The sequence below is a fragment of the Manis javanica genome, chromosome 4 (assembly GCF_040802235.1).
Source record: "Manis javanica isolate MJ-LG chromosome 4, MJ_LKY, whole genome shotgun sequence".
Lineage (NCBI taxonomy): Eukaryota > Metazoa > Chordata > Mammalia > Pholidota > Manidae > Manis > Manis javanica.
Window position 1 is genome coordinate 101,131,373 of NC_133159.1, and position 18,369 is coordinate 101,149,741.

The window sequence follows — 18,369 nt, forward strand, 5'->3', positions numbered from 1 at the left end:
ATTGCTTCAGGCCCTGAAGCAGCCCCATTTTGTAGAGAAGACACTGAAGAGGCAGGGAGAGACCCCTCGTCAAAGCCCTCCCCAGGAAGTGTCACGCTGAAACTGACTAAGGATGACAACCCACAAGGACCTGAGGAGTCAGCTGGCTGAGGGCTGGGGATGGAGGGACAGGAGAGATGACCACAGAAAGAGAGGAATCAGCACATCCAAGAGGAAGGCCCTGAGTGAAAAAGGACTTGGTGCATTTGAGGAAATAAAAGCAGTTCCAAATGGCTTGAATGAAGAGAGCAAGGAAGTGATGGGTGGGGAATGAGGCTGGGGAGGCAGGCAAAGGGCAGCCAGATCACTGTACTTGAGTGCAGGATGGGGTCAGGTGCAGGGGTGCTAGGTAAGACACAGTAAGGATTTGGAACTTATCCTAATGGCAATGGAAAGGTTTAAGCAAAAGACAGCTTCAGGAGGCTGACTCTGCAGAGTGGGCAGTGACTAATGGGGCAGAAAGGAGGCAGAGAAACCAGGAGGGAGGTGAGTGCCATAGCAATGAGAGTGTGGACCAGCAGACCAGACCAGGACGTTGGTGGTGGGAACAGAAAAGTGGACAGACTCAAGGGATGTTTGAGAGAGAAATCAACAGGATTCAGCGACTGGATGTGACGGATGAGGGAGAGGGAGGAGTTAATGGTGACAGTCTTCTTTATTGCCTGAGAGGGGCCATTAATTGAGATCAGAAACAATGACTGGGAAGCAAGTCAGGGGTACAATGAAGATCAAGGACTCAGAGACTAGGTCCAGGGGCATGGTGGGGCTGGCGCCAGTCCTCTCTCACAAGCCAACCGTGAGCATCTCTGCCCACTCGTTTCAGTGAGGTCTGGTTGACAGCTTGAAATCTACCATGGAGGGAGCATTTTCAGCAAAGCAACTGACAAAAACTGCAAGTCAGAGCCTCCCGCCTTCTCCACAACAATCCCTTTTACTATCGCCTCTAGAGTGGGGTGTTCTGGATATCCCAAAGTGGGTTTAAATGCATCTTGTTCCAGGTTTGACTTAGTTGTTAAGAGAGAAGAGCTGCTCTTAAGGAAAAGACATTAAGGATAAATTAAAACTAGATCAAAGTTTCTGCCTCATAGCAATCAGGATAATGGAAAGAGTGCAGGAAAAATCAAGAACTTTAAACAGACCAATTACAATTATGTTCAGTAATTTCAAATAAGAGGCAATATTCTCCGTTTGTCTATTTGTAAGAATTTTTATAATCTACCTCCCTTAATTAAGGGAGACTCTACTCAAATATATACCAGCATCCCTCAATTGCTTTGCTGATCACACACCATTTCTCCCACTCAACCGTAGTATGTGGGAAGCAGATGAAAAGGAATAAGATTTCAGGGGTGAGAATCTATCCACACACAAGAGTGGAGGCTTGAAATGTAACTGAACAAACATGAATGAGTAAGAGTGAGTGGCAGTGGAGGAAGAGAAGAGTATGAAGTGAACGTCACACTTCAGCTGCCTAAAGATGGCTTCTAACTTTCCTAGGGAGAGGTGATGTTTCCTGGGCTTGCGAACATAAGAAGAAAGTCAGGAATGGAGCCAGCAGTGGAGAGAAGCATGGGTGGGGAAAAGGGAGACCAGTTCAGATAAAAATCATAGTAATTCTGAGTTGGAAAAAACTCTAAACTTTATCTAGTTAAATTACCCCAATGTATAGGTGAAGTGACAGGGCACCAAGAAAAATGAAAGAAAATATTACTGAATGCTTCCTCTCTGCCAGTTATGTGCTCATACACTCCCTGTTCCTTTTCAACTCTTTCCACAACCACGTGCAAAGGTGTTGCTAATCCTGTTTTACAGATAAGGAAACAGGCTTTGAGAACATTATCAATTGTTCAGTGTCACTTGGCAAGTCTATGGCTACAGAGGGACCAGAACACAGATATTCTGACTCCTTGTTCAGCTTCCCTTTCAAAGCAGCATGGTCTTGTCATCACTCATTCTGGGAGTATTCATGGGGCATCTATGCTATGTGGACCCACAACTGCCCAAGGACAAGACAGATACAGCTCTGCCCTCTTAGAACTTACTTGCTATCAGGGAAGTCAGGCTTTACACAAGTAATGAGACAAACAATCAAGTGCACCTGTGATCAGTGTCACCACGTAGCACAGGGTGTCACTATGGAGTCAAGGAGGGGCTAGCAAAGGTGCCCTGAGTTCTGAAGAGTGAGCTTGCTCCACTAGGGGGAGTGGGGCAGGTCAATGCTCAGAAACAACTGCTGAGGTGGGAGGGCAACGACATGAGACAAGAGGTGTGCGCCGGGCTCGATGCCCAGGCGGGCGCCGGTCCTTGCAGAGCCTTAGACAAACAAAAATTCCTGTATTTTGAGATGAGAAAACCACAGAAGAGATTTAAATAGGATAGAGACAAAATAAGATTAACAATTTTAAGAATTTATTAAAAACATAAAGTATACCTAGACACATACATATAATTTTACATAGATGTAGAATGACTATATGTATTTTTAGTAAAGTCTTCTTCTCTGGCCCTTCCTTCCTTTCCTTTCTTTCTTTTTCCTTCCTCCCTTCCTTCTTTCCTTTCCTTTCTCCCCCCACTCCCTCCTACCCTCCTTTTCTTTCTCTCTCTCTCTCTCTCTCTCTTTTGGCTTTGCTGCCTTACTCTAGCCCCCAATCCTGTAACTACCCTCAGTTCTGTAATCTACATTAACAACTCAAAATATATTCTTCTTACTGCTCAGAAACAAAGATGTATCATATACCATGCATATATATAAGAAATCTGCCATTGTTCTTTGAAGAAAAAATGGACTCATGCATATGTCTCTGCAGCTTGCCTCTCCGCTCAAGAATACTCATAAAAGTTCTACCAAATCAACTGGTATGGCAAGACTTCATTCTTTTTAACAGCGACATTATTTCAGGGAAGGAATGAACCATAATTAATTAGCCGTCTACCATTGTGGAACTTCCCTTTGGTCCCCAGCTGTTTCCATTGCAGTAACAGTGTAATGACTATCCTTGCGTATTTATGGTTTCATATCTATGGCAGAGTGCCCCATGAGTGGGGCTGGGAATTGTTGAATCCTTTAAAGGGTAAATTGATGTTTTGTTTCAATATTAGCTTCCACAATGCTTACAAAAAAAGACTATTGTAATTTACATTTCCTTCAGTAATGCCGGACCTTTTCTTTGTACTCCTGCCAGCATTTGGTGACTTTTTTGCTTAACTATTAGACATTAAGTGACACTTCACTGTTACTTGAATTCGCATTTTCCTGACCTCCAGAAATCTGTCCTTCCTGCCCAGTGATTACTAGGTTTCCTTGTCTGAGAACTGCCTTCTCATATGTTTTACCATTTTTTCTATTTGGCTGCTTATCCTTTTCTCACTAAAATTTAAGTGCTCCTTGTATGTTCTCCTTGTTACTTTTTGTTGTTTTCTTCCAACTTGGGCCATAGCGGTGTCATAGGGAACACAAGAGAGTGCCAGATTTGGGCTAGAAGATCATGCTTTCGGTTTTGGAAACTGTAGGTGTGCACAGCCTGGAAGCTACCTTAGTGGAGATGCCTAGCAGGTATCCAGGGCTGGGGCTCACAGGAGAGGATACAGATTTGGGATTCATCACATTTGTAGTGGTTATGTCAATCAATTCCTTCCTAAAGTAAAGTCTTTTCTTTTGCATTTCCAAGACTAATCCTAAAGTAAGAAGAAGAAAAGGAGACAGGGGAATGAGTTTCTTCTCAAAGGACATACACCATGGATGGATGGATGGATGGATGGATGGATGGATGGATGGATGGATGGATGAATGAATGAATGAATGAATGGATGAATATGCAAACAAACAGCAGCAAACCAAGAAGTTAGCAGTGAGCTGGCTGCTTTGCTGCTAGCAGTGAGTGGTCAGAAGGGACCACAGGGATGCTATTTACCATACCAGGGGTTTGTTTATCTGATGTATGAAGGATACTCCATAAATATTTGTTGAATGAATTAACTAAACTGATTTACATGTAACTTAAAGAGAAGACAAAAGGCAGGGCTTCCTGACAGAACCATAAAATTTTTCAGCTACCTCAAACCCTGAGCTTTGCAAAACCCCCAATTCTTGTGGATCCTGGTTGAAGAACCATGACTCAGCACAGTAAGGTAGAGACATTTAGCTGGAGCTGAAGGATAAATGACCTGAGGCCCTTCATATGTGGTCAAAACAGACCCCTTTCCTCCCCACTGCCTGCCTCCGTCACCAAAGCAAGACTAGAGAGTCTGCTGGCTTCCCACTCCCCATCTCAATACCACTGCTGTTCCTTTCGAGATGTTCTTCCATCTCCTGATTCCCCTTCAAGTTTACCTAGGCTTCACCTTAAGTGCTGTGGGCTTCAGGACACTGAGCCAGGTACGCTTGTACCCACTCAGGCTGCCAGCCTCTGATCAAAGCTAACAGCTTGTCTGGGGTTTAAGGACACACAGCTTGCTCACTGATGCCATTTCTTAGAGACGAGCTAACCACCCTTCTGGGACTTGGAGGAAGTGTTTTTTTCTAGAGTTTTTTTTTTCTTAGAAATGAACAATGTGATTTTAAAATACTTCTTCTAAAGGACCCACATGGCATACAGATTTTAGCAGTTAAGATAAAAATTCATTTGATGAAAAGAAAAAAGTCCCTTAAAGTTTCAGTACCTGAATATATAAATCTTGGTATTTCCCCCTGTATATATGGCATTGTACAGGAACTTGGTTAAAGATCAATTCAAACATGAAGATAGAAGGGTCTTGGGGTATTTCTGCAGCCAAGTAAGCAGATGGGCTTCTCCAGATCCAGGGTTGTAACCACAACCCTGCTGCATCATAGTATTCTTTCAGTTAACACCCATTTGGAAGACTGACTTAATGGCAGTTGGGAAACAAAGTTGCTACCCACTTACACACACACTTACAATACAGAGGAGTGGCCCTCCCCTAAAGTGTCTAAGCCAGTGCTGATATCAAATAATCTGTCCTATTAAGTCCAGAAATATTCTCATATTATGAAAAACATTCTCTCAATGTCCCAGTTTTGGGGTAGGAAATGTGCTCACCAGATATGTAGCTAGTAAAGGTAAGCACAGTCTTTTTACTCAACAAAGCATGGTGTAGCTGGTTTCTTTCACCTAGCTCTTCATAAATCAAACCCAAACGAGCCCTAGGCCAGCTTAGCCCCCAGAAATAATATTTAGCAACAGCAGCAATACAAACATTTACTATGCTTGGGGCTTACAATGCACCAAACACTTGTGCTAAGATATATATATAAATCTCCCCCCACATGCATCCATTCATCCATATGTATTCATTCATTTAACCCTAATTCAATTCTGTGAAGTAGGTCTTACTATTCATGTATTCATCAAATATTTATTGAGTCCCTCCTATGTCCCAGGCATGGTAATAAGCAGTCAGGATATAGCAGTAAACAAAACAGACAAAATCCTGCCCTCTTGAGTTTACGTTACAGTGGGAGAAGGTACACAATAGATGGAAAAGAAAGTATCTTCGATGTTGGGTGATGTTAAGTGCTACTGAGAAAAATGGAGCAGAGTATGGGTGAGAATGAGTATTAATGAGGAGGGTGGCTGCGTCGTATGAAAGCTGGTCACTGCTGGCATGTGAGCAGGACCCAGCAAAAGTGAGGGAGGGAGAGTAAGCTTAAGAGAAGAGTATTCCAAAGTATTTCAGAGCATTCCAAACAGCAAGAACCACTGGGTTGCAGATGAGGAAGCCTGGGTTCAGAGAGGCTCAGAAGCTGACTGAGTCACTCATGGATCCAGGACAGAGCTGGTATCCAAATGCTAGCAGCCAGCTCCACAGTCTGTGGTGTCAGACACACAGTGATATGCCTGGGTCTTTTCCTGGCAATTTCAACCTTACCTAGTCCCAATCAGCAATTCCTGTTTCCATGGTTGCTAAAGACAGAAACCTGCACTCTCAGTTATACCACCACTGCTTCCCTGTCTCCATAGATTTCAGATTGAAACTGCAGCCACCTGACTCCCACCAGGCAATAAAGCCCCTGAACTCCCAGGCCCACAAACTCCCCGGAACTTGCCTCACAGGTGCTTTCTACTCCTTCCCTCCTGGGATGAGCTCACCCAGATAATTCAGATGTTTGTTCTCTAAATCAACTTCCTTTTGGGCTTTTCTGTCTTCCTGCTAAAACAACCCCCTTTTTATTCCTTTTTCTTGCACTTGAAGTCCTATTCCTTTCCCAGGATGTTTCCTCTCAGTTTGTGCAGTCCTCCATGGCAGCCACTAGCACACAGGGCTGGCAAGCTCATGAAATGTGGTTAGTCCCAATTGAGATGTGTTGTGAGTGTGAAACAATCGCTAGACTTTGAATATTTAGTATGAAAATGGGAATGTAAAATCTGTCATTAATATTTTTAATATCAACTACAGGTTGAAATGAAACTATTGTGGCTATATTAGGTTCAGTAAAGTATATTATCAAAATTAATTTCACTTGTTTCATATTATATTTCTATTTAACAGCACTACTCTAACCTATCCTTTCAAGATACCCACATTCCACCATGCTCAAAAGCCATGTTTACCTTTGACTGTTTTTATCTTAGGATATATCTGAGACCTGAAGCATACTTTGGTACTTGGGGAGTAAGGTTCTTACTAGAGCTATTTAAGACACTGTCAGTCTTTCTTAATCTATTCTATAAAGTCTGATTCAAGGTATTTCAATATACTATTGATGATTTCATTAACAATTTATGAGCTCTATTATTTTCTAATTATTCAGTTCCTGGTTGAGAAACTCTATTACAACTAATTTATGATACAGCCTCATTAGTTTATTTATCTGAATTTCTTACTATGTTCTGAATGTGTACACTAAACTTTTTTTTTCTACTTTTTAACTGTTACATAGGAAAAACATTCAATAAACTACAGACAGTGAGCCGGATGGAAATTCAGACAGTAATCTCAAAAGACATTTGGGGAACATCATGAAAAGAAAGTGAAGGTCACTAGGACCCAAAATGGGTTCATTTTCTAAGAATAAGCCTATCATAATAATTTAGTTCCCTCAGATGGATACTTTGTTGATAGAACAGATCAAGGTCACAAAGGACAGACCTTTGAATGAAGGTTCCCAATTGCAGGCTGAGAGCAGACAACTTATTTCAGAGATTTTGCTAAAGGGTTCTCCCCACTTCCATCGGTGACCTTTTGATCCCCAAAGTTGAGCCCCAGAGTCCTTGGGCTAAGAGCTCACCAGCACAGGGACCAGCAGCACCTGAGAAAGGAAAGCCTAAGGGCACAAAGGAAGGGAGGCAAAGGGAAGGGTTCTGGGCCTATAAAGTATAAGTCATTTTCTTTTGAGGCTGGTGGATAGGCACTAAAAGTTATCTCCAAAGAGGAAATGCTAATATGTTTCCCAGCACTTTTCTGGGGACATTCTCACCATCTTACAGTCACACTTCAGATTTGGACCTCAAGTTGTCTGAGCAAATGGAAGAGGTGGTGTCCTGGTTTCACTTTTAATCCTGAGACAGAAGGATTTAGATTGCAGAATCTAAGGGCTGAAGAAAAAGCTTCAAAAACCTCAGCACTTAAAGAACAACATGAAAAGAAATCAAAAGACTGAAAACTCGTGCAAATAAGCATTTATGTATGCAAGCAAACTTTCTGCTTTTAAACAGAGCAACTAATATCCGCCCTCAAAGCCACTAGGCTGATAAAGATGGCAATAAACAAATTCCTAGACCTAGCTCTTAAAAAGTAGTTTCTAAGTCAGTTTCAAAATTTCTGAAAGATACCTATCAAAATAATCCAGAAACAGCAACAAATGCAATGTGTGAAACTTGATTAGATCTGGTTTTTAAAAAAAGACATTGTGACAACTGAGGAAATTTGAAACAGGACAGGAGTTAGGTTATATCATGAGATCACCATTAATTTTCACACATATCACAATGTTAATGGGAGTATGTCAAAGTACCAAGAAGCAAGGTGTGGGGTGTACAGAGAGTGTAACTATGGCAAAAAGTTAATAAATGAATATCTAGATAAACCCCCATTCTGAATTCTATGGCCCATAAAAGGTTTCCTCATCCCCTAATATAGATTATGATACTGAATACAATCTTATGTGACTGGTAATTCACATGGCTTAGAAAAATTACACTGGACAAATGTATATGTTCATATAAAAGAGATCACCTATGGTTCTTCAAATCTTAAGAAAGCTGCTCACCTCATCAGCTGGGAATGCATGGACTTTGAATCAGATGGACTTGGTTTGCTGGGTTTGCACGTGAACTTGGACAAGATCCTTAACCTACCTAAGCTTTGTTCTCTTTTAATTAAAACAAATTGTTTTAATTAAAACAATTAAAAAATGAAAAATCTAAAATAGTAAAGCCCAGTGCCTAGCACAGAGCATGTGCTTATTTCATGGCAGCAATTGTTATTTACACCCCATTACAACACTGGGTCTGGTTTTCAAATAGGAATACACAACACTGCTTTGACTTAGACAATCTTTCCTAAAAAAACCAAACTGACCAACAAAAACACACACACACAGACTCTCTGAATCTTGATTTCAGCAAAGCATGTGAACAAGCCTCCCATAATAATGTGAGATAACTTGGTAACTTAAAATGGAGAAATGCTTGACAAACACTGTACCACCTAATGTCCAAACTTAACATTCTGTATTGTTAAAAAACACAACATTAAAACAAATCAATGGAAGAACTTTTTAAGTAGTATATGAATTGGTTCCTGTTTTGATTTAGGAAATCAAAATCTAGTTAGGGAAGATAGTTGGCAAGATATAGGATCTATAAAAGGTCAACAGCAGCAGAAAAAGGCAGGCTCTGCTAAAAAGAGCTGGTCCAACAGTTTCTTTTTTTGAACCCAGCACTACCTAGGCCTTCCTCCATGTTTTCCCACTAATGAAATCCGACGCCAAATCCTGCTTAGCTCTGCCTTCAAAACACATCCCTGTACCTCCCACTTCTCACCTCCTCCCCCGCCAGTTCCCTTCTCATCCACTCATTTCTTACCTGCATCGTTCCTGCAGACTCTGTACTAGTCTCTCTGCTTCTCCTTTGTCGCACTATACAAAATATTCTCCCCCCAGCAGCCAGAATAATTCATTTAAACATTCCAGTCATCATAATTGCACTCCTGTTCAAAACCCTCCAAAACTTCCCATTTCACTGGGAGTAAAGTCAGTCTTCAAAAGGGTCCTGAAACTTTATCCCTAGGATAGCCCTGACTACTTTTACAACTCTATCTTCTGCTACTTCCCATACAACTACCTCCTTCAAGTTCTTTAAATGCTTGCAACCAGTCTCAGGGCTTCTGTGGCCCTCCCCACTGCCTGGAATACTTATTACTCCCCCAGTCAATCACCTGGCCTGCCCCTTCACTTCCTTAAGGCTTTGCTCAACTGTCACCCCTTTAAAGAGACAATCCCCTCACTACACAATATCTAATACTAAATATTAGAGAATGGTTGAATGAGATATCATACATCTGCCCTCCATACAGTACTATGTACTTGGAAAAAAGAATGAGGATGATTTCTATGAATTCATATGGAATGATTATCCAGACATATGGATAAAAGACAAAAAAAAGTCACAAAGACTACATAGTGTATGTTGCTATTGTTGTGTGATCTATTTATATCTGTAAAAAGAATCAAGAAAGATAAAACAGAAACTGGTAATATTTGTTATGGGTAAGGGGTAGAGTGGGAATAGGGTTTCTCCAGCATATCTTTTTAAATAGTTTTGATTAAACCATGTTAATATTTTACATACATAAAAAAGAAATCAAGGGGGAAAACCCTAACACTGAACAGAAACAAATTAATGCAGCTATATATCAAATTGATAACCACACAGAGAAAAAAAAGAATTAATCTGTTACTATACAGAATCCTATACATATTCAGTGGGATAAATGGAAGAATAAAAAAAGAATAAAAAGAACTGCAAAGAAATCTTGAACTGTATTTAGTAAAGTCTGTGCTTGGTGGTGGTATTGGTATTGCAATTATGAAACTTTTTGTGTTTAATGTAGATTAGAAAAACATACTGATGTTACCAAGAATACAGTTCTTGCTGTGGAGAAGGGAGATATAAGTATGGAAAGATGGGAGGGAAGAAAGAACCACATTGTCAGGTTAGCCACAGCAGTAACAGGATAAGCTCATGACTCTGGGAAAACTCTATTTCCTAGCTCTGAAAACTGGCAGGGCTTAGAAGCCATCACTCCAGCAGCCTTGTGCACACCTAGATCCTGGTTTCTAAATACTATGGTCTACCAAAAGGAACAACGGAATCTAACCTGAAGCAGGAAAGGCACAAAATGAGTCCAGAACATCTTTCTGTGCCAGAAAGTAAGGAAATGCTCAAAAACCAATGGAAACATGGCAAGAGGACACTGAAGCTTGCAGGGGTTTCCGCTTGCCAAGTTTGGGATTACTAAGTACCAGAATGGATAATGACAGGAATGCCATCTTAAACAATATCCATGAGTCCATACTAATACCAAAACAATAACATTAAAAAGCTTTTCATTACTGACAGACGTCAGTAATATATAAAGAAAAATAGGGATAGAAAATATTTTAGTGATAATGGACTGGGGGAAGAATCATAAATGGATGCTAAATACTAGAGAAGAGGATATTCAATACAATCTTAAAATGTCATGTAATAAATCATGCATTCTTTACAAGCGGAAAATGGTGCTTCTACAATGGAGAAATCCGGTGATCTTACCTTAACCAAAAAATTAACATCTCCAATAATAGGACAAATGGATGACAAATCCTGACGAGATGCACTGAGTAGGAGACAGCACACTTACAAAAAACTCCTGCCCAGAAAAGTTTTAACCAGATCTAATCATGAGGAAATAGACAATTCAAATCAAGGGACATTTTATGAAACAACTGACCCAGAACCTTCAAAAACAGTGATATCATAAAGTACAAAAAAAAGTTGGCAACAATTTTAGATTAAAGCAGATTAAAGAGTTATGACTAGCAGTGTATGATCCGGGATTAGCTTCTGGACTCTATCAGAAAATAGTATTATATTAATGCTCTATTTCCTAACTGTGATAATGGTTCTGTGGCTTATTGGAGACATATTGTTCTTAGAAGACATGTTAAAATATTTTAGGGCAAGGTGTTGTTATACGATCTGCAACTCTCAAAAGGTTTAACAAAAAGAAAAAAGAAAAAATGTAAGTGTGTGTGTGTGTGTGTGTGTACAGAGAAATAAACCAAATGTAATAAAATGTTAATAACTGGTGATTTGAGAAATGTGTAAGTGTTCACTATATTATTTTTACAAACTATTGTAAAGATTTTAAATTTTGCAAAGTTTTGAAATATTAAAAAATACCACTTTCACTCCCCTTTTCTCTGTCACTAAACTCTATTAGCAAATTTTACTTTACCACCATGTAACATCTATATATTTACTTGTTTATTTACTAATTGTCTATCTCCCTCACTATAATGTAAGCTTCATGAAGGCAGGGAAGTATGTTCCTGGTTGCATCCCCAGTCTCTTCTGCAATGCCTGACACACAGTTGACACTCACTAAGTATTTGTTGAATGACTGATATTCACAATCATTCTATGAAGTAGATACTATTATTATCCTTTCTCTTGTGTGCCTTTTCAAAAGCAAAGATACTGTGGCACACAGAAGTTAGCCAATTTATCAAAGTTATAACTCAGATGAGAGGCAGAGCCGGGGTCTGAAGCTGGGTATCTGACTCTAGAGCTACTGCTGCTAATCAGTGTTAGCTTAGCACTGAGGCAGGCTCAGCCACCAAAGGGCTCACCTTTTGCAGGGCTATGCCATCATTTAGTCTTGCCCTTAGTGCAAGGCCTATTCAAGAAGGTGCTATTCATACTTGCTGAAAAAAACGCGAATAAACACATGAATTAGGTGTGAGGGACCACATGAGGGGACTGTTCAGAGAATCTTGCAGGAAGACGTGAGCCTTGGTGGGTAAACTGGGGAGGGCTGGTGGGTAAATTGGGTTTTCAATGGGAAAGAGAGCACAGACAGAGGCAGTGTGGACCAAAGGGGCATTCTGGACCACAGAGAGGTCAGCTCATCTGGAGGAGAGTTACCCATCCATTCAATCTGTGTGTCTCTTCCCCTTTCTCACAGCCAGCTGCATATGAAATCCTCACAGTTGTTTGGGCCCAGTGATTGTCTCTACCCTGGCCTCCCTGCCTCTAATTCCTCTCAATTGCAATCCTTCCTCTTAACTGCTGCCAGATTATTCTTCCAAAGGGCATGGTTCTGATTCTGCCAGGCCCAGAAAGAGTTTGTCTTTGCCTGCAGAAGAGAATCCTAGCTGCCAAAGGGGACATTCAGGGCTCCACCATGAGGCTTCTAGCTCCTGTGACACTCCAGGGACAATGAATCCCTCCACCGTCCAAGCTTACACTTTACACTCTGCCCCCTGTCTTTCTCACCTGGTCTCCTCATGGAATCTTCCACATCATGGCATGTCCACATACCACCTGTCCTCAGAGGCCAGGTTCAAATACCTCCCTTCCATGAAGTCTTTGCTTCACAAAAGATACCTGACTGCATAAAAGATAATGCTTTCTTCCCTCTGCAGCACCCCCATAGCACTTTATGTTTTAGCCTCTTTTACGTTTACTTTGGTGCCTCACAATATAGGTACTTTTGAGCATTATCTCAACCCTCCCCTCCTAAGCTGTAGTCCATTGACATACTCCATAAACGAGGTCCGTATGATAAATACATAAAAAATATAATAAATGTAGTCCATAGGCACTCAATAAATGCTGAATGCAGAATGGAGACAGCAGACTTACCTGGCAGTATGGCAAAGAGGCCGCAATGGGGAAACCTCAAGGAGAAGAGAACTAGTTAAGAGATTATTACTATGTCCCGGGGGCCTGGCTATGACTTAACTAGGGGCTTGGGTGTGGTGGGGTTTATGAGAGCGAGGAGCTAAAAATGGAGACAAAATTACCTATTTTATGGTGCTGATGTGACGATTTAGCTTTAGCGTAAACGGGATGAACGCCAACTCTAGACACTCATACGTTAGATGCTTCATGTTTTTAGGGGCGGGTAGAGGAGCACCAGCTACACTACTTAGGGATCCGCAAGGCCATGGCCCACTCAGACACTTCTCTCCGCCCCGCTCCCCTTCCAGCTGTGGGGCGATTCTGAAACACCGCCTTCTTCCCGCGGAAAAAGCCAAGAGCCGCGCGCGCGCGGGTGAAGTCTGGCCTCCTGAGCCGGGGCACCCTTCTCCGGGGAGGTCGGACCGGCTGCCCCGACCCCAGCGCTGCCCAGCTCACAGGCGGCGGAAGCTGTGAGGAAGTCCGCCCAAGTTCTCGGCGCCAGCGGAGGGGCAGGGGGCCAGGATGTCACTCGGCGGTCACTCTCGCCTTAGAGAAGGCACCCCCTTCCGGAGAACGCTGGGTGAGGAGAGCGGGGACGGCGGGCGGCGGCAAGAGGGAGCCCCAGAGAGAGGAAACGCGCGGGAGGGCGAGCGAGCGGGAGTCCCGTCCCCCTTCCTTGCCAAACAAGACTCGGGCGTCACCATTTCTCCCTGCCTACCCAAAGGGCACTCGGGGATGAAATGATAACTCTCCCTCCCTGACAAGGTCCCGCGGGCAGCCCAAGTCGCAGGGCCCCGGAGCCCCGAGGCCACCGACACCTCCCGGCGCTGCCCCGCCCCGCGGGGTCCTGGGGACGGCCGCCACTCACCGAACCGGAGCAACAGGAAGCCCGCGCTGAGGAACCCGACGGCCCACCCTGGGGCTCTCCCCGCAGCCATGACGCGTCGGCCGGCCTCTGCGCCAGAGGCCCGGCGCGCAGCAGCCCCGGCAAAGCAACCGCTCGGTGCCGAAGAACCGGGCGCGCCCCGCCTCGCAGCGCGTCCCGCCCAGCCTCGCCCGGGCCAGTCCCGTTATCGCCTCGGCGCACGTCCTTCCTCCCGCGGGAGGCGGGTCCCGCCGCCCCGCCCCGCCCCGCCCGCCGCGCCAGGCCCGCCCCCTCGCGTCCTTGCCCTTCCCGGTTACGCCCTCCGCGTCCCGGGCCCTCGCCTCCCGTCTTTCCGCAGTTCCCGCGCTGGGGAGCTCTCCTGTAAGAGTGACTAGCGTTTTAAAAAGCAGGTTTATCTTCGTTCCCCCCTCACCTACACCATTTTTCCTTGGCATTTGGAATGTGATGGAAGCAACTCCGTAGCTGGGGTGTGGGGAAGTGGGGGTGGAGGGCTGTCGCTGCCCGAAAGCTGCGCCCCCTCGGCTGGCCCCAGAGGTGACAGAATTGCTGAGACGGGAAGGCTCGGAAGGACTTTATTCCCACAGCGCTTTCTAGCAGCAGCTGCCGCCGCGTGGAGCTTGCGTTTCCTGCTGGCTACTCAGCTGTTGGGACCCTGGACAACACAGCCTCTTTTGAGCAACACTTTCCTCAAACACTGAAACAAAAGGAAACGCGACATTTTAGACAAATGCTAGGATGTGTGGGATTGGCTGGCGTAGCGCACTCCTGCCCACCAAGCGCCGCTGTCTGTTCTCATTCAGGGGCGTATCACTTTTTCCTCAATCCTCACCGCTATCCCCAACTTCCTTGCCCGGGAACTGAGATTTCCAGCCTGTGCTTTCTCCCAGCTCAGTTTCTTTTCTGGTACCCTCTTGCTCCGTCTTAACTGTGGACTTTCCCTCAGATTGAGGCGTCATTAACTCCCTCACTGGCCGCCCAAATAAATCTGTGTCTTGCCAATGGGTTTCAGCCCCTGGCAAGTTCACTATGGATTCAATGTGACTGAAGAAAATGACAGTAAAACGTTCTTGGGGTGAAAGGGTTATATATTTTTCCATATTTTTCCACGGTGGCAGGTCAGTCACTAAAATCCTGTTCACTCAGAGTGAGTCTGCATGCAGCAAGCCAGTCTCTGCCTCTGGGCCCCTCTGCCTGCACAGTCGTCCCACACAGCTGTCCTTTGGGCCTTTGGGCCTCTGTCCCCGGTGCTGCCACCACTCTAGCCTCTGCTCTGCTCTCCTGCAGCCCTGCAGCCATGCCACCATGTCACCAAGAGCACTGGGCAGAGTTCCTTATATTGAGTCAATAGCAATGTATTGCCCACATGTGTGCAGTGAGCAAGCCAACCAGGGCCAGGTGAGAATCCTGGCCACAGGTACCCTCATTTTATCCACAATCTGTCACCTAAGCTGCAGCAGGACTTGGAACTCCCCATCTTAGTGTTTGGTTTCCTTGATTGACTTGCCCTCTCCTCAAGTCCATCTGATCCCAAACCAAATTACTGTACTCTCAGAACCAGCAATTCACAGCAGCCTCGTCTGCCCCCTTTCTTTCAGAGAGAAGCACCAGAATTGCCCCTGCCCAGCTGAGGGAGTTGAGGGAACTTAGTTACCATGAGCAGAAACCTTCCTCCATGAGCAGAACCCCAGCTCCATCCACGTTGTTGCAAATGGTAGGATTTGTTTTCTTCTTATGGCTGAATAGTATTCCATTGTGTATATGTACCACATCTTCTTTATCCATTCATCTACTGATGTACACTTAGGCTGCTTCCATTTCTTGGCTATTGTAAATAGTGCTGTGATAAACAGAGGGGTGCATATGTCTTTTTGAATCTGAGATCTTGTTTCCTTTGGGTAAATTCCTAGGAGTGGAATTCCTGGGTCAAATGGTATTTCTATTTTTAGTTTTATGAGGGACCTCCATATTGATTTCCACAATGGTTGAACTAATTTATATTCCCACCAGCAGTGTAGGAGAGTCCCTCGTTCTCCACATCCTCACCAGCATTTGTTGTTCCTAGTCTTTTTGATGTTGGCCATCCTAGCTGGTGTGAGGTGATATTTCATTGTGGTTTTGATTTGCATTTCCCTGATGATTAGTGATGTGGAGCATCTTTTCATGTGCCTGTTGGCCATCTGAATTTCTTCTTTGGAGAATTGTTCATATCCTCCACTCATTTTTTAATAGGGTTATTTGCTTTTTGGATGTTAAGGAGTGTGAGTTCTTTATATATTTTGGATGTTAGCCCCTTGTCGGATAGGTCATTTACAAATATATTCTCACATACTGTAGGGTACCTTTTTGTCCTACTGATCATGTCCTTTGCTGTACAGAAGACTTAGTTTGATGTAGTCCCATTTGTTCATTTTTGCTTTTGTTTCCTTTGCCTGAGGACATACATTCAGGAAAAAGTTGCTCAAATTTATATTCAAGAGATTTTTGCGTTTTCTTCTAAGAGTTTTATGGTTTCATGACTTATATTCAGGTCTTTGATCCATTTTGAGTTTACTTTTGTGTATGGGGTTAGACAATAATCCAGTTTCATTCTCTTACATGTAGCTGTCCAATTTTGCTAACACCAGTTTCCCATTGTATATCCATGGCTCCTTTATCATATATTAATTGACCATATATGCTTGGGTTTATATCTGGGCTCTCTTTTCTGTTCCACTGATCTATGGGTATGTTCTTGTGCCAGTACTGCTGACTGACAAGCCAGGCCCTGTGTTAAGCACACTACGTAGACTAATTTAATTATTGCTGTACCTATTTTTACATGAGGAAACTGCGGCTCAGAGAAGGTAAATGACTTGCCCAGGGACAGTAAGGGACAGAACTGGGAATACAGCTAAGGCCAAGTCTGAAGTGCCACTCTTACCCTTTCATACAGGAGCAGAATGCAACTTCTGGATGGACAGCCATGCTGCTGTTTGGACTGGCCAGCAGGAAGTGACAACCCACACAAGAGCAGGGCTGAGGAAAGGACTGCCCAGTCATCTGGGGCTGGGAAGTATCTCCCAGGATGTTATCTCCAGGCATCGGTTGAGGAATGATTCATTAAGTCTTCCTTCGCTGGAGCTTGTGACCAATGAGCACTGTCTGTTTGTTCATTTAGAGAAATGTTGCACTTCCACCAAGCATTATTTTTAGCACTTATGCGAGGTCTAGCAGAGCTCATGAATCAAAAGTGGCTCAGAAAGGCTGAGCCTTCAACGTGTTAGGCAGTCGGCCAGAATGGCCCATTCATATACTGACTTGCCACCAAAATGAGGTCTGTATTTTTCATCCTGTGAACAGGGTCAAGGGGTTGTTTTATTTGCTTGCCACTGTAGATAATCGTGGACCAGAAGGTAGGAAAGGAGGGCTCATTCAGTCTGCTCATGTGGCATGGGGCTGCTGCTCTGCCTGGCATATCACTCTGGTACTCTGGCTCTAGTTCCTGCCAACTTTGAAAGTACCCACAGGAAGCTTAGGAATCCCAGAATCTAGTGAACAGAACACTCCTTCTAAGCCTGCATACATGAAAACTGTCCCTGCCTGTAGAGGGAGTGTACAGTCACTTCATTTATATAAACACTGGGCAGACTGGCACCCAAAGTGTAGAAGGGTGATCTTACTCCATAATACTCTTATTTCCCTTTTTAAAAATGTTCCCTGGCAGAGAGAGTATTTGGAAAAAAATTAGACAAAAATAAATAGGGCTTAAACATTCTAGTTACCCATGGGATAAACGATTTACATTTCAACTACTGGCCAAGCCAGCAGCTGCAAGAAGTTGATAAGGATGCAGTAAATGGGGCTGCAGAGCAGAGGAAAACACATATTAAAGCCTTTGAAAGGTTGGATTTTAACAAGTAGAGTAAGAGAAGAAAGTACCTCCCTCTGCTTTTTACCCTCTATCTAGCTCTTTTTGCATATTCTTTTGTGATTTTTACAGGATTACAGACAGGTTCTGACGAATCATATGGCCCGGCTATGGTTTTAATCTTTCTGTCATTCTTCTCACTTTCCAGACATGGTGAACTCCTCCAAAACATCCCAGCATTGGAACTGTGCAGACAACAGAGACCTAAGTGCTGTGTGGCCTCACTGAACAGGAACGCACAGCTAATCCTGGAAAGTGCTTGCTGAATATTTCAGTCAGGGTAACATTACGGAGTTGGAGAAAGATGGTGGGGCCTTGCTGCAGAGGCCTTTGATGGCCAAGACCATCTGCTCTCTTTCTCCATTAGTCTCCTCTCACTCCATTATGACTACCTAGTACCTCCCCCAAAAAAGAAAGGAAGAAGTTATAAGCTCTACATTCTGAACTTGCCTATCCAGGTGTGTTGTGTGCACAAATTTATGGGCAGCATAACCGTGAGAGTCAGAGTGGATGTGTATATTTATTATGACACATTTTCAGCAGACAGCAGTAAGGTGTCTTGAGAAAGACGTATTTTTATCATTTGTACAAGGACACCATTTGGCCTGGGAGGTGGGGTGCGATAATAA

The 18,369-nt window shown here is 43.6% G+C and overlaps 1 protein-coding gene and 1 long non-coding RNA gene across 2 annotated transcripts in view; one reads left to right on the plus strand and one right to left on the minus strand.

Annotated features, from left to right (window-relative positions):
- CD58 (CD58 molecule) overlaps positions 1 to 14,031 on the minus strand; it is a 35,856-nt gene extending 21,825 nt beyond the window's left edge. The window contains exon 1 of the mRNA XM_017650323.3: positions 13,816 to 14,031. Within this exon, the coding sequence (XP_017505812.1) occupies positions 13,816 to 13,885 (70 nt within the window). The 5' untranslated portion in view covers positions 13,886 to 14,031. The remainder of the gene's footprint in view (positions 1 to 13,815) is intronic.
- LOC118972918 (uncharacterized) lies at positions 10,071 to 18,369 on the plus strand. The gene is made up of 3 exons (XR_005062057.2): positions 10,071 to 13,527; positions 15,429 to 15,544; positions 16,766 to 18,369. It is a non-coding gene; the product is annotated as an uncharacterized lncRNA (long non-coding RNA).